Here is a 14,344-nt window from a genome sequence, read left to right on the forward strand (position 1 = left end):
AAATCCCACCTGGACCTCCCACATTCCACCTGGGAGGTGTCCAAATCCAACCTGGAGGTGCCCAGACCCCCCTGGCAGCACCTGCCTGGCTCTGTTTGTCCCCAAGGCCCCTCAGGGACGTGGGAGCATCACGGACTCTCAGTCACTTTTATTCCAGCGCCCACAAATCCGGGAACAAGCTTGGAGTGTCCCAGTTCCCTCAGCTGCAGGTGATGGGCGACACCCCCTCAATTCCCCTGGGATTAACAGGATTCCCGCTGTCCTGGCCGCTCACTTGGTCACTTGCCCTGGTAGCCCCCGGCCTCCAGCATCGCCCTCCTCCGCACCGTCTCCTTGGCCACGCTGTGGTTCAGCCTCCGCAGCCGCTCCTGGACACGCCAAAATTCACCTGTGAGCACCTGAGGGAGGGGCTCTGGGACCCCCAAAACCCCCTGTCCCCCCTCACCTGGGCGTTCTGCAGGATGTTGTTGACCAGCACCACGCGGCGCCGGGCGTTCAGCAGCTTCTTCACGTAGGGGTCGAGGTCCAGCGCCACTTTCTGGTCCTCGTTGATGCGGCAAAGCTCTGGGGAAGGGGTTTGGATGAGCCCCCCCTGCACCCCCACACCTTGGTGGCGAACAGGGGTGTTCCCCCAGGTTTAACTCACCTGTGGCCAGGCTGTCGATGTGCTCCCGCAGCTCTACCTGGCTCTCCCTGTGAAGGGGAGGGACAAGTAAAAACCCTGGATCCACACCACAAATCCATCCTTATCCCCCCACCCCAAATCCATCCCTAGCCCCCCACCCCAAATCCATCCCTAGCCCCCCACCCTAATATGGGATCTGCACACCCAGCACCCTCCAACCACCAATCCCTCAGCACTGCCCACCTCACGTACCCCCAAACCCCTCCATCCCCACAAAACTGCCCTTCCCGGCTCTACCTGCCCCTCAGCCTTTCAGGCCGGCCCGCCCGGCTCCCGGCCCGTCCTGCCCCGCTGCCGGCCCCTCACGGCCGCTGTCCCTGCCCGCACCTGACGCTGTGGACGTGGCGGTCGAGCTGTCGCACGGCGGGTCGCAGGAATTGCAGGAGCCCCTCAGCAAAAAGCTCCCGCGCCCCGGCGCCGCTCCCCGCCGCCATCTTGGCCCACAGGCACCGCGGGAGCTGCCGGGAAAGCGAGTCCGCGGGGAACGGGCGGTGCCGCTTCCGGTGCGCGCTGCGGGGGCTGCTGGGAAACCGAGTCCGCGGGGAACAGGAGAGGCCGCTTCCGGTGCGGGCTGCGGGGGCTGGTGGGAAATGTAGTTCCAGGGGAGGGTGCGAGGGCACAGCTGGGTGCACATCTGGAAACGCATCTGGCGGCACAACTGCATTGCTGAGCATCCGTCAAAGGCGCTGACGCACCCAGGCCAAAGACTCCAATCCCATCCGTTAAATAATGGTTAAAACAACGTGGTGTTGGTCCTTTCACCTTGCTTTTTTGCCTTAAAAAAAATTTTTTTTGGTTTATTTTCATACAAAAACCAAACCAGGAGGTGGAAATCAGCACCGAGGGCCACACACCCCGACCCCATCCATTAAAAAACTGTTAAACCAGCACATTTTTGGTCATTTTGCTTCATTTTTTTTTTTCCTCTTTTCTGGCTGCTCCTTCCAGGAGTCAGGCGTGGGCGTCGGGCAGGGCGTGCAGGACGTGGTCGAGCAGCTGCAGGGCGCGGTGCAGGTGCACCTCGATCCAGCAGGGCGTGCAGGTGATGCTGGCCCGGGGGTAGTCGGGTCCCCAGCCCTTAACAAAGCTCAGCCTAACGAGGCACAGGCGCCGCAGGTCATCCACACCGAGCCCCGCGGCCACCGACAGCCCTGGGGGGGTGACACGGTCAGCACGGGGGTCACAGCCCATCACGGATGGTCAGTGGCCACTGATAGCCCCGGGGGTCGTCAGGGGGGTCCTGTGGTCACTCACCGATGGCCGGGGCGATGCCACCCACCGAGCCGGGCCCGGGGATGCTGCCGGCCACCGCGGCAGCCTGGGCAGTGGCCGCAGCCTGGGCAGTGGCCGCCTGCTGCTGCATCTGCCGGTGGCACTGGCGCAGGTCAAACACCTGGGGGGGGACACGGGGGGACCCCTGAGCGGGGCGGATTTGGGGTGGGGGGATACCCCAGGATCCCCTTCAGCATCGCCACAGGGCATCTCCCACCCAGGGACACTTTTTGGGGGTCACCTCCCACCCAAATATCCCCTCTGGATGTCACCCCTCAGGTGGGAATCCTCCCTCAGAGTCACCTGAGCATCCTTCCACTGCCCCCCCCTCCATTGCCCAGCACCCCCTAAATTGGGCACAGAACCCCTGGGGTACCTGGGGACCCCCACCTTGACGTGTGCCCCGGGGTACACCTTGTGCACGGCGTCACCGGGGGCTCTGCCCGCCTCCCTGTCCAGGTAAAAGCTCTGCACGAACACGGCGTGCTGGCTCCGGCAGCGCATCCACACGTCCCCCTCTCCTCGCCGCTCCAGCTGCACCCCCTTGCCGATGTGCAGCCTGGCCGGGACCCTCAGCACGGACCCCCAGAGACCCCCCCACCCTCGATCCACCCGAACCCCCCCCCCACGGATCCACCCGTTCCACCCCACCGCCTTATCCTTGGTTATCCCATTTTTTTTTCTCCTCATTTTCCTCATTATCTCCCCACCTCCTGCCCTGATTATTCCTGGTTCCCTCTTTTCTCCCCTCACTCCCCATTTTCCCCCCCACATCCCTCCCTTTCCCCTCTGATTCCTGCCCTTTTCCTCTTTCTCCCTTAATTACCCCAATTTCCCCTTTCTTCCCTAATTATTCCCCATATCCCCTTTCTCCCCTAATTACCCCAATTTCCCCCTTCTCCCCTAATTATCCCCCATATCCCCCTTCTCCCCTAATTATCCCCTTCTCCCATTTATCTCCCAAACTCCCCCATTACCTTGACCATTCCCTCCCGTGTCCCCCTGACCCCCCGTGCCCCCCATGGCCCCCAGACCCCCCGGTGTCCCCCCAGACCCCCCGGTGCCCCCCCAGACCCACCGTGCCTTCTCGCTGGCCGCACAGCGCTGGACGTTCGAGAGCTGCCCCAAACAGAACCGGGCTCCCCCCGAGGGGTCCACGAACCCATCCACGACCACCCTGGGGCAGCTCCAGGGCACCTTGAAGATCTCCCCCACCTGCACGTCCTGCTCGAAGTAGGCGATGGAGCACCAAAATTCCGGCCCTGGAATGTGGGGGGGTGTGGGGTGTGGATTTTTTGGGGTGGGGAAGGGTCACGGCACCCCAAAGGTGCTGAGGAGGGTGAGGGGCCACGAGAATTCCAGAATTCCGGGCCTGGAATGGGGGAGGGATGTGGATTTTAGTGGGGTGGTGGGGGGTGGTCACGGCACTCACCAGGGTGGGTGGACACGGGGGGCTGGTTATAGTGGGGGGGCTCTGGGGGGTCAGCACCCTGAAGACCCCCCCCAGCCGTCCCCCAGTGCCCCCCAAAGCTACAGCAGTGACTGGGGGGGTGCTGGGGGGGCTGTGACCCCCCCAAATTCGGGGTGTAGGTGATGGCACCGGTCCAGCTCAGCGGCGAACCTGAGGGAGGGGAGACAGGGGGACATGAGGAGGGGGGGGGGTCCCCAAAGGTGTTGGGGGGCAGGGGGGTGTCCCCATACTCACCGTGGTGGGGGGCTTTGGGGTACCCGTTCTGCGCTGGGGGGTCCTGGGGGGTCGCTGTGGGGGGACAGGGGGGCACGGGGGGGTCACTGTGGGGTTCATGGGGGTCAGGGCGATGCCCCCAAACCCTGGAAGGGTGGGGGGATTAAGGGGGGGGGGTCTCACCTTGGGGCGCCATGGGGAGCGCGGGGTAGATCCGGGGCACACGGGGGGGCTCAGGGGGGGGCTGGGCGGGGGTCTCGACCCCAAATTCCCGACGGGCCGGCGGCTCCATCTGCACACAGGCACGGACAAACTCCTCCTTCACCGGGCGCGGGGGGGGCACTGGGGAGGGCGGGGGGACACACCGGACACCATGGGGGGGCTGTGGGGGGCTGGGCTGGCTCTGGGGAGGGGGGTGGGGTCCCCACCGGCCCCGGGCCGGGGTCTCACCTGGGCTCTGGATGCTCAGACCTGCGGGAGAGGTGGGCAGGATTAGGGGTGTTGGTGACCCCCCCCTCTTTGGCGAACCCCCCACCGGGGGTCCCGGGGGTCCCAGCTCACCGCCACCGGGGGTCCCCACGCGCTCGTAGTGGTAGGGGTTGACACAAACGCTGTCGCACTTGAGGTCGAAGGCGAATCGGCAGAATTTCACGGATTTCAGCTCGTTCTTGTGCAGGTCGGGCCAGCGCCAGAGCCGCGCGTAGATGACGTGGGGGAACCCCTTCCTGCCGGCCACCTTTGGGTGGGGGGACACGGCGACACCAAGGGCGTTGTGTCCCCTCCCCATGGTGACACCGGGACCCCCCCTCAGACCCCAGCTGGGTCCCCCCCCAGCTCCCCCAGACATAAAAAACCCAGAACCCCCCAAGGCTCCGGGGCTGCCAAATCCCGACTCATGAGGGAGGTGCGCGAGGGGAGGGGGGATGCGGGCAGGGCCACCCCAAAACACCCAGGACCCCCAAATTGGGGAGGAGTTACAGGGGGCAGGACCTGTGTCCCCCTCCCCAGCCCCGTCCCCGTGTCCTGGGTGTACCTGGAACCGCCCGTCCAGGTACCCCAAAACACCCAGGACCCCCCCCAAATTGGGGAGGGGTTACAGGGGGGTGTCACAGATCACCTGTGTCCCCCTCCCCATCCCCGTGTCCCGGGTACCTGGAGCCGCCCGTCCAAGGTGCGCTGGACGGTGACACACTGGCCGGGCTGGGCTCCTCCGGAGGTGACAGCGGCCACCAGCGCGTCCAGCTCGTCCCTCTTCTCCTTGAGTTTCCTGAGCAGGCTCTGGATGGCGCGGCGGGCGAAAGCCTCGCTGTCCCCTCCCTGCCGGTGGCACAGCAGGCTGTGCACGATGGCAGTGCCACTGTCACCGCCCAGGGACATGGCGCTGCGGCCCTGCAAGGCACACGGAGTGTCCCTGCGTGTCACCCGGCTGCAGGGGACAACGCTGTCCCCACCCTGCTGATGGGTGCTGGCACGTGTGGCACCGGGAAAGGTGGCACTGTCCAGGTGACAAGGACAAAGCCATCTGTCACCCAGTGCCTGGCTTCCACGCTCCCAGAGTTTATCCCCAGCCCTGTCTCCGTTTTGGGGGACACTCGGGGTGTCCCCAGCCCTGTCCCCGTCTTGGGGACAATGTGTTTACAGTGACACTCGAGGTGTCCCCAGCTCCCCAGAGCAGCACAGCCAGACCTGGATGGTGGCACGGTGGCATCAGGCTCGGGGACAGCGGTGTCCTGGCAGGGAGCGGGGCTCTGCCCGTTCCCGGTGCCACGGGGACGGAGCCGCTCTCGCTGCCGCCGCCAGCCCAGACTAAACAGAGCCCGGCCTGGCGCCGCTCCTTAACCCCTGTGTCTCCCTTTGCTGCCTCCCTGCCAGACCCTGCTCACGCCAGAGCCCGGCTGCAGCGTTCCAGAGCCTTGGAAAATCCTTGCGATGGCGGCAGACACAACAAACCGCGGGTCCCTGCTCTTATCTGGGGCTGGCAGCGAGCCTGGGTGTCCTGCCAGGACCCTTCCCCCTGTGCCGGGCTGCCTCGTCACGGTGTGGGGACAATTCCAGGGATGCTGCAGGGACCCCACGGAGCCCCCCCCGAGGTGGGGGTGAGACCCTCAGCCCCCCGCCAGGCTCTGGGGTTCATCCCGGGGTTCTCATCCCTGGTGCTGCCTCAATTCCAGCATTCCCTGATCCCTGCCCAGCCTCTGCCTCGTGTTTTGGGGCTAAAAAGCGGTGGAAGAAGGGACTTGGGGTCCTGCTGCCCCCAGCTCCAGTGGCTGCACCCCAAAGCTGCCCCAGGGAGGACTGGAATTGTCAGAGCCCTCTCTTTGCAAAGCTCAGCCCGGTCTGGTTTGGTGGAATCCGGGCTGAGTGGGGGCCAGACCCGGCTTGTCCCCAGCTTGTCCCCAACTTGTCCCCGGCTCCATCCTCACCCCTGCCTGGAGAATCCCAGGCGGATCCCATGTCCCAGAACTCGCCCTACAGGGATGTTTGTCCTCCAGGATGTCCCAAATGCGACACCACGGGGGACGGGGAGGTGGCAGGGATGACGCAGGGGTTTTGAGGGGTGACAGGCGTCAAGGAGGGGACAGCAGCGGGGGGACCGGGGATGGGTCAGGCTTTACTCACCTCCGCCAGTCCCGGCTGCCGTCACTCGCGGCCCGGCTGCCACCGCATCCTGTCGGGCTCACGGGGGTGCTGCCCTGCCCTGTCCTGAGACCCCCGCCCTGTCCTGGGACCCCTGCCCTGCTCTCAGATCCCTGCCTTGTCCTGAGACCTCCGCCCCGTCTTCAGCCCCCTGCCCTGCTCCCAGCTCTCTCCTCCTTTTCCCAGCCCTTTCCTCCTGTCCTCAGCCCTCTCTCCCTTCTCCCAGCCCTCTCCTCCCTTTTCCAGCTGTCTCCTCTCTCTCCCAGCCCTTTCCCTTTCCCCGTTCCCTTTTCCCGTTCCCCTTTCCCAACTCCGTCCCTACAATAACAAAAGGAGCGGCCGGAGCGCGTGAGGCGCCGCCGCGCCGCAGCCAATGGCAGCGCCCGAGACAGCCGGGCCGAGCCCCGCCAGCCAATCACGGCCGCGCTTTCATGGCCAGAGCACCCAGACGGGCCCCGCCCCCGGCGCCGCCGGGTCCCGATCCCACCGGGAACGGTGCTGGTCCCGATCCGGTTATCCCATTGGGAACGGTGCTGGTCCCGATCCCGGTCCGGTTATCCCATTGGGAACGGTGCTGGTCCCGGTCCGGTTATCCCATTGGGAACGGTGCTGGTCCCGATCCCGGTCCGGTTATCCCGCCGGGAACGGTGCTGGTCCCGGTCCGGTTATCCCGCCGGGAACGGCGCTGGTCCCGGTTATCGCACCAGGAATTCTGCTGGTCCCGATCCCGGTTATCCCCTGGGAATGCCGCGGGTCCCGGTCCCGGTGGCCCCAGCCCCGCATCCCCTCCTCTTCCTACTGCCCCAAACTCAGAACAATCCCATTGCCAGAGGAAAACCCCACACAGAGCTTTGGGAATTCTGTCTCCTTTTAAGTTACCCGAAATGCGAGATCCCAAGGGAACAGGAGCAGGCACAGAGCAGGAATCGTGGAATCATCAAATCATGGAAGGGGTGGGTGGTAAAGGCACAGACCCTTTGGGGACTCTGGATTCCTTTTTTTGTCTTAAAAATGATGGATTTTGGAGTCTGTTCTGGAAAAGAGGCATTTCCACTGTCCTGGCTGAATTTTCTGTCCTCGCCTCTCATTTTGTTAAACACTTGAACCACACAGAAATGAACTCGAACTTCAATCCCCCAAAATCCACCAAAACCGGGAAGTTTTCCACCTGCTCCATCCCCTCAGGAATTTTTGGTGCAGAACAAAAGGAGCCGAGTGTCTGGAAGGAGAACAGAAGCCAGACTCGGGCTCTTCCTGCTGGGATTTGGCTTCAGGTGGGTTAAGCTCAACTCCAGCTGGGAACTTATTCCAAAATGTACAAGGGCTGATCCCAAAAAAAACCTGATCCCCAAACCATGGATGATTTCCAAGCAGCAGATTCTCCATGGCAGATCCATCCCACTGTCCTGGTTGAATTTTCTTTCCCTGCCTCTCATTCCTTTAAACAAACATTTGAACCACACAGAAACATTGTGGCAAAAGAAAAGTCGAACTTCAACCTCCCAAAATCCACCAAAACCGGGAAGTTTTCCACCTGCTCCATCCCCTCAGGAATTTTTGGTGCAGAACAAAAAGATCCGAGTGTCTGGAAGGAGAACAGCAGCCAGACTCAGGCTCTTCCTGCTGGGATTTGGCTTCAGGTGGGAACTTATTCCAAAATGTACAAGTGCTGATCCCAAAAATCCAACAGTCAATCCCTAAACTCAACAAACCCATCCCAAAACTGAACCACGGAGCTCCAGAGGCACAAAAAACACCTGGATCCCCAAACCATGAATAATTCCCAAGCAACACATTCTCCACGGCAGACAAAAATAGTTTCCCACCAGGGAAAAACCACCCCAAAAAAATAATAAAAAAAAAAAACCCCGAAAGAACAATCCAAAAAAAGTTTAATACAACAGAGAGTATCAAAACATCCAAGAACACACTAAGCCAGAATTTCCCCTCGGGAGCCGACGGAACGAGCTCCCCCCCCTCCCCTTCCCGGTAGTCCCGGCCCCTCAGTCGGTGGCCTCGGGATCCGTCTGTGCCATGTACGCGTCCAGCTCGGCGTCCAGGTGTCCCTTGGTTTTGGACATGTACGCGTCCAGCTGGTTGTCCAGCTGCTCCTTGGTGAGGGCGGGCCTTGCCGAGCCTCTGCCGCGGCCCCGGCCCCGGCCGCGCCCGCCGAACCCGCCCCGGCCCCGGCCGGCCATGCCGCGACCTGCGGGGAGACGGGGGACAACGCCGGGAAACACCGGGAAACAAGAAACAGGCACTGACTGCATCCCGGGAAACACCGGGAAACAAGAAACAGGCACTGATTGCATCCCGGGAAACACCGGGAAACAAGAAACAGGCACTGACTGCATCCCGGGAAACATCGGGAAAAGGAAAAATAGGCACTGACTGCATCCCGGGAAACACCGGGAAACAAGAAACAGGCAATGATTGCATCCCGGGAAATACCGGGAAAAGAAAAACAGGCATTGATTCCATCCCAGGAAACATCGAGAAAGAACTAACAGTCACCCAGTCATAAATTCCCAGTTATTCCCATTATTCCCAGGTATAAACTCCCAGTTATTCCCGCTACTCCCAGGTATAAATTCCCAGTTTTCCCTGTTACTCCCAGCTATCAATTCCCAGTTATAAATTCCCAGTTGTCCCCGTTACCCCCAGCCGTCAATTCCCAGTTGTCCCCTCATTCCCAAGGCCGGGCACTGACCTCTGCCGCCGATGCCTCCCCTGGCCATGGCTCCCCGGCCCAGGCCGCCTCTTCCCGGGCCCCCTCGGCCCCTGATTCCTCCTCTCCGCAGGCCCATCCTGGGCGCGATTCCCCTCCCGCCGCGCAGCAGGGCCTGACCTGCGGGGGGCAGACGGAAAATTGGGATTTCAATGTGGGGGAATGGCGTGGGGAACCCAGAAAACTGGGATTGCGGTGTGGGGAACCCAGGACATTGGGATTTCGGTGTGGGGAATGGCACAGGGAAAGCCAGGACATCCAGGATTTCACATGGGAAACCCAGGACACTGGGATTCCGGTGTGGGGAACCCAAAACATTGGGATTTCAGCGTGGGGAACCCAGAAAATGAGGATTTCAGCCCGGGGAAGGGTGTGCAAGGGGCTGGGGGCACACGGCAGGGGACTGACCTCGCAGTGCAACCCCTCCTCGCAGCATGGCCCGGGCACCGCGGCCCCTCAGGGCCCCCCTGGGCATCCCCCGCTGGCCCAGGGCCAGCCCCCGGCCCCCCAGGGCTCCTCGGGCCAGCGTCCCTGCTGGCCGGCCCAGCCGTGCCTGGATGTTGCTCTTGCCGAGGCGTTGCTTCAAGCTCTTCTGGAAGAGAAGATTTGGGAAGGGAAAGGAGTCATGCAGCAATCTGGGACTGGGGGGACACGAGACGCTGGGATGGAAATGTTGGATTTAGTGCCCGAGTCCAGGCCTGCATTCCCAATCAATCAGCACGGGAGGGTGGGGTTTTAAATCTGCTGTGGGACTGTGAGGTGAAGCACTCGGCAGCTCCCGGATGCATCCCCGGGATGAGCCATTTCTCTGGAAAAATAGAGAGGAGACATCAACAGCCAGCACCCAACGCACCCACACAACCAGGGAGTCCTCAATGTGTCCCTTGTCCGGGGTTAAATCATGGAATTTCCTCCAAGTCCCTCCCAGGTATCTCATTTTTGGGATCATGGAATGCCCTGAGTTGGGAGGGATCTATCACGATCAGCCAGGCCAACTCCTTCTCCTGCACAGACACCCCAAAATCCCACCCTGGGTATTCCTGGAGCGGTGTCCAAACGCTCCTGGAACTCTGGCAGCCTCAGGGCAGTGCCCAACACCCTCTGGGGGAAGAGCTTTTCCCTGATCTCCAGCCTCAACCCCTGGCACAGCTCCAGCTGCTCCCTGGATCCTGTCCCTGGTCACAGAGGTCCCCGAGGGCCCTCAGCCCCTTCTCCATCCTCGTGTCCCTGCTTTGGACACTCTCCAACACCTTCTTTACAGAACCCCAGGAGTCTCCAGGTTGGAAAAAACCTCCCAGACCACGGAGTCCAGTCCCCACCTTGTCCCCAAGCCCAGGGCACTGAGTGCCACTTCCAGCCTTTTTTTCCCAGGATGGCCACTCCAAACCACCCTGGGCAAGGTGGAAAAACTCCTCCTGTGTCCAGCCTGTCAGGGAGTTGTGGAGAGCCAAAAATTCCCCCCCCTGAACCTCAGCCCCAGCAGCTCCACACACTCACCCTCCATCCCCTTCCCTTCTCTGGCCTCTCTCTCTTCCTGGAGCCGTTTTTTCCACATCCTGCCAGGCCCAAATCCCCTTTTCCCTCACCTGTTTGAGTTTCAGAGCGGCCTGCACAGACGGTCTGTTCTCCATCTGCTGGGCCAGCCGTCTGTTTCGGGCGCTGGCCAGCTGCTGCTGCTGCATGGTGGCCCGGATATTCACCGGCATCGGCTGTTTGTTCTTCAGCATGTTAGTGAAGCTTCAAGGTCGAATAAAACGGGGTTTGATTAAAGCTTAAAACACACAATTATTGCCATTTTCACGGTGCTCGAGTGGGGCTCCAGCTCCCATGAACCTTAATGCAAAGAGTGGCAACTTTATGGGATTTTACGGATCCCTCGCTGGCCGCGAGGACCGGACAGGCAGGAATGAGGTGGAAGTTTTCCAGTGGGAATGAGGAAAAGCTGGAGGTTAGTGGGGTTTAGAGATGGCAGAAGGAGGAGGGGGCGGGGGTGACAACCAGCAGGAAGCAGGGATGGTCGTGATAGGGAAGGAGGAAACAGGACAGCAAAAGCCAAATCAACCCCCTCCCCCAAAAAAATAAAAAATCTGGTAAAAAAAAAGAAGCAAAATTCCAGGCTGGAGGTAGGCTGGGAAAACACCACGCTCGGTGGCTGGGTTGGAAGAAATCATCTTAAATCCTTTTCCAACCTTAGGAATTCCAGGATCCTACAAAATTCCGCCACCCAGAGCATCTCCTGAATTCTGTTCTCCTCAAACGAGGCCGCCGGGGAATCCATTTGGTGTTTTTATTTCTCCATCCAACAGCAAAGATGATAAATAAAGCTCCTGAGCAGCACCCCGGGAGCTGGCGAGCAAAACCCACCCCTTAAAAACCAGGATTTTGGGCTGAGAGCCAACAAGGTGTCCCCTGAGCTCAGGCCACACCTCCCTGCAGCACTGCTGGAGTAAAAATCGCCCCATCCTGGCGTGTTTAACCCCAAAATGCTCAGCAGGAGAGCGGGAAACACCCGTTAGTGGTCACAGAGGAGTGGGGGAAAAAACCCAGGAGGAGGCAGGGGAAGAGCTGGAGGACAGAGAGGGATGGAGGTGAAGCGAAGCTGTTGCCTCTTACAAGGCCCAGCAGAGCCTTCGGGCCGGTTCCGGGGCCGCCGCCGGCCTCTTACAGAGCTCACCTGGACAGGTGAGACCCTCGGGCGCGGCAGCAGAGCCCAAAATACCGATGTCAAAACATGTGGGAGAGACAGGGAGGGTGTGAGGTTGGTCTCTGCTCTTACAACGCATCCCACCGGATTTTTTTTTTTTTTTTTTTTTTTTTTACTAAAAACAACGGAGACTCCTCCGGAATTTCGGCCCTTTTAACCCTTGCCGTGCCGCAGGGGTGTCGGAGGGTAAGGCGTGGGGTGTGTGGAGGCACCCGCTCGCTCGACGAGGTTAAAAGAGGGCGGAAACCGCGGCGGGTTTTGGATTTTGGATAGTGAGAATTAAGTTTATATATTTAAAAAAAAAAAAAAAATTAAAAAAAAAAAAATATATGATTTCTTAGGAGCTGAAGGTGCCGTTGGCTTCCTCACCGCTCGTTCAGAGACATCTTGGTGGTGCTCTTTAGCACGACCTTCGGTGCTGACTGTGCAGCCATCTTCAGAGAATCTGCAAAACAGGGCCCAAAAGAGACAACTCAGACTTTTATTACATATTTATACCGCTAAATACTAAAAATCCCTTCTTTTCTGCCTCCCTGGGTGGAAGAAATCAAGATTAGGGCAGGTTATGAGTAATACATTCATTTATTTTCAGTGGTTTTTAGCTCCCCTTGCCAGAATTTTTCGGTTCTGATTCTGGGATTTTTTAATGTTTTTTAGTCCTCTCCTAATTTTAATACATCATGGAGTTCCTTTACTTCTCCCCTACCAAAAAATTTATCTTTTTACAGTAAATGTTTCAGCAATATTAAGAGGAATAATGCAAAACTCTAGCAGCAAGATGGCAACTGAATGCCATCTTCAGAGCAAAGATGCAAAACAGAACCAAAGACATCAAATTTATACCATTATTATATGTTTGTATGATTAAACATTAAAAAAAACCTCTGTTCTGTGTGGAGAGAACTAAGAGTGAGGCAGGTCATAGACATTGTATTTATCTATTTTTAATGTTTTCTAGCCCTCTACCAGGTTTAATAAATACGGGAGTTACTTGAATTTCCCTTTAGTAAAAAATTATCTGTTTACGGCCAATGTCTTATCGGTTTTTTGAATCATAACGCAAAAAATCCAGCTGTAAACAGCTTAGCACAGCGACACCTCCACATTTCCCATGTTCTTACCACGACCGAGGTGCAAACCCCAATTCTGAGGGAATAAAAATCCAAGATGATGCTACAAAAAGCACCGTATCCTTTAAAAACATGGAGGCTCCACCTCCCTCAGGGCAGGGATTTAAATCCCCCCTCCAGTGCTGGATGCTACAGAAACATGCTGAGTTCCAACCCCCGAGCTCTGCAGATCGATTTATTAATTTAATTTATAATTAGCAGCAAATTTAACGGGTGGATGACGGCCGGGATGCGCTCACTCTATAATACCCTCAAAAAACCGCTTTACTGAGGGGATATACAGGCAGGAACTGAGACAACAGAAAGCTTTATTCTTGTTTTAAACTACTTATAATTTTATTTTAATATGGGGCGTCTTTTCCAAGTTGAAGTGATTTTTAAAGAGGATTTCTTCCTGAAGAAAAAAAGAAAAAAAAAATCACTCCGCCTCCGGTTCCGGAGCTCGGTCAGGGGGGAAAAGTCGCGACGCTGAGGGAACAGCCCTGGGCCATGAGGGATTTATGAGGGGACACCCCCCGGGCCATGAGGGATTCATGAGGGGACACCCCCCGGGCCATGAGGGATTCATGAGGGGACACCCCCCGGGCCATGAGGGATTTATGAGGGGACACTCCCCAAGCCATGAGGGCTTCATGAGGGGACACCCCCCGGGCCATGAGGGATTTATGAGGGGACAACCCCGGGCCATGAGGGATTCATGAGGGGTTCATGAAGGGATCATGAGTGGATCATGAGAAGGATTATGAAGGGACCCCCTGAGCCCTCAAGAGCGCCCCCCCCGGCACCCCAGCCCCGCTCAGCCGGGCCGCTCACTCACCGAAGCACACGGTCGCCAGGTCTCCGGTGGCTCCGGCGGGCGGGCGGGTGAGTGCGGGGCCGGTGTGGGGCCGGCGCGGGGCCGGGGCCGGGGCCGGGGCTGGCGCTGAGCTCCGCCCGCTCCCGCCGCCGCCGCCGCCGCTTCTCCCTCAGCCGCCCCGCGACAAAATGGCGCCGGCGACGCTCCCGCCCCCGCCGAAATGGCGGCCGCTCACTCGGCCACGCCCACCCCTGCGCGAGCCCCCCCCTCGGTGAGCGGTGATTGGTGCGGATCCGGAGGGGGCGGGGAAAGGGGTGGGGCGTGGGGAGAGGCGGGAACTGCTGGAGGGACTTGGGGGTGGAGTTCTGGTGACGTCACGGGGAGCGGTGTCGTCGTGAGATCGTCATGGAATCGTCATGGAATCGTCATGGAATCGTCATGGAATCGTCATGGAATCGTCATGGAATCGTCATGGAACCGTGGGACCGGGGAGTCGTGGGATCAAGGGACCCCGGAGCCGTGGAACTGTGGAATCAGGGGGTCACACGATGGTGGAACGCCCGAATTTCACGGAATTGCAGAGCTGTGAATTCCGTGTCGGCTTTATCAGCTCCGCTGTCAATTCTGTTGTCATAGAATCACAGAATCACAAAATACTGGATCGTGGAATTGCATAGGATCCAGGGGTTGTGGGGTTGGAAGGGATCT

The 14,344-nt window shown here is 59.3% G+C and overlaps 3 protein-coding genes across 5 annotated transcripts; all 3 read right to left on the reverse strand.

The window, feature by feature from the left end:
* Positions 1–133: 133 nt before the first annotated feature.
* SNAPIN (SNAP associated protein) lies at positions 134–1,168 on the reverse strand. Its single transcript, XM_014891348.2, has 4 exons — positions 1,013–1,168; positions 647–693; positions 446–564; positions 134–368 (listed from the first exon to the last, which is right to left on the reverse strand). Exons 1-4 carry the CDS (start codon positions 1,117–1,119, stop codon positions 279–281), a joined length of 363 nt encoding a protein of 120 aa, XP_014746834.1. The 5' UTR covers positions 1,120–1,168; the 3' UTR covers positions 134–278.
* A 266-nt stretch (positions 1,169–1,434) lies between these two features.
* On the reverse strand, positions 1,435–8,024 carry LOC106862313 (SMAD family member 4-like). Its single transcript, XM_088181015.1, has 12 exons — positions 6,261–8,024; positions 4,794–5,030; positions 4,203–4,377; positions 4,092–4,112; positions 3,825–3,983; positions 3,750–3,787; positions 3,663–3,717; positions 3,390–3,578; positions 3,036–3,219; positions 2,348–2,516; positions 1,940–2,078; positions 1,435–1,836 (listed from the first exon to the last, which is right to left on the reverse strand). Exons 2-12 carry the CDS (start codon positions 5,016–5,018, stop codon positions 1,637–1,639), a joined length of 1,554 nt encoding a protein of 517 aa, XP_088037141.1. The 5' UTR covers positions 5,019–5,030; positions 6,261–8,024; the 3' UTR covers positions 1,435–1,636.
* A 129-nt stretch (positions 8,025–8,153) lies between these two features.
* CHTOP (chromatin target of PRMT1) lies at positions 8,154–13,861 on the reverse strand. 3 transcript variants are annotated; one of them, XM_088154703.1, is made up of 6 exons: positions 13,658–13,861; positions 12,080–12,155; positions 10,593–10,743; positions 9,415–9,595; positions 8,989–9,126; positions 8,154–8,484 (listed from the first exon to the last, which is right to left on the reverse strand). In XM_088154703.1, exons 2-6 carry the CDS (start codon positions 12,142–12,144, stop codon positions 8,282–8,284), a joined length of 738 nt encoding a protein of 245 aa, XP_088010829.1. In that variant the 5' UTR covers positions 12,145–12,155; positions 13,658–13,861; the 3' UTR covers positions 8,154–8,281. The 3 variants fall into 3 exon arrangements, with proteins under 3 accessions (XP_088010829.1, XP_014746827.1, XP_088010830.1); XM_014891341.2 differs by having other exon boundaries at positions 9,415–9,598; positions 13,658–13,855; XM_088154704.1 differs by lacking the exon at positions 8,154–8,484 and adding an exon at positions 8,491–8,862 and having other exon boundaries at positions 8,910–9,126; positions 9,415–9,598; positions 13,658–13,858.
* Positions 13,862–14,344: the final 483 nt, after the last annotated feature.

Source organism: Sturnus vulgaris, chromosome 31 (assembly GCF_052056855.1).
Source record: "Sturnus vulgaris isolate bStuVul1 chromosome 31, bStuVul1.hap1, whole genome shotgun sequence".
NCBI lineage: Eukaryota > Metazoa > Chordata > Aves > Passeriformes > Sturnidae > Sturnus > Sturnus vulgaris.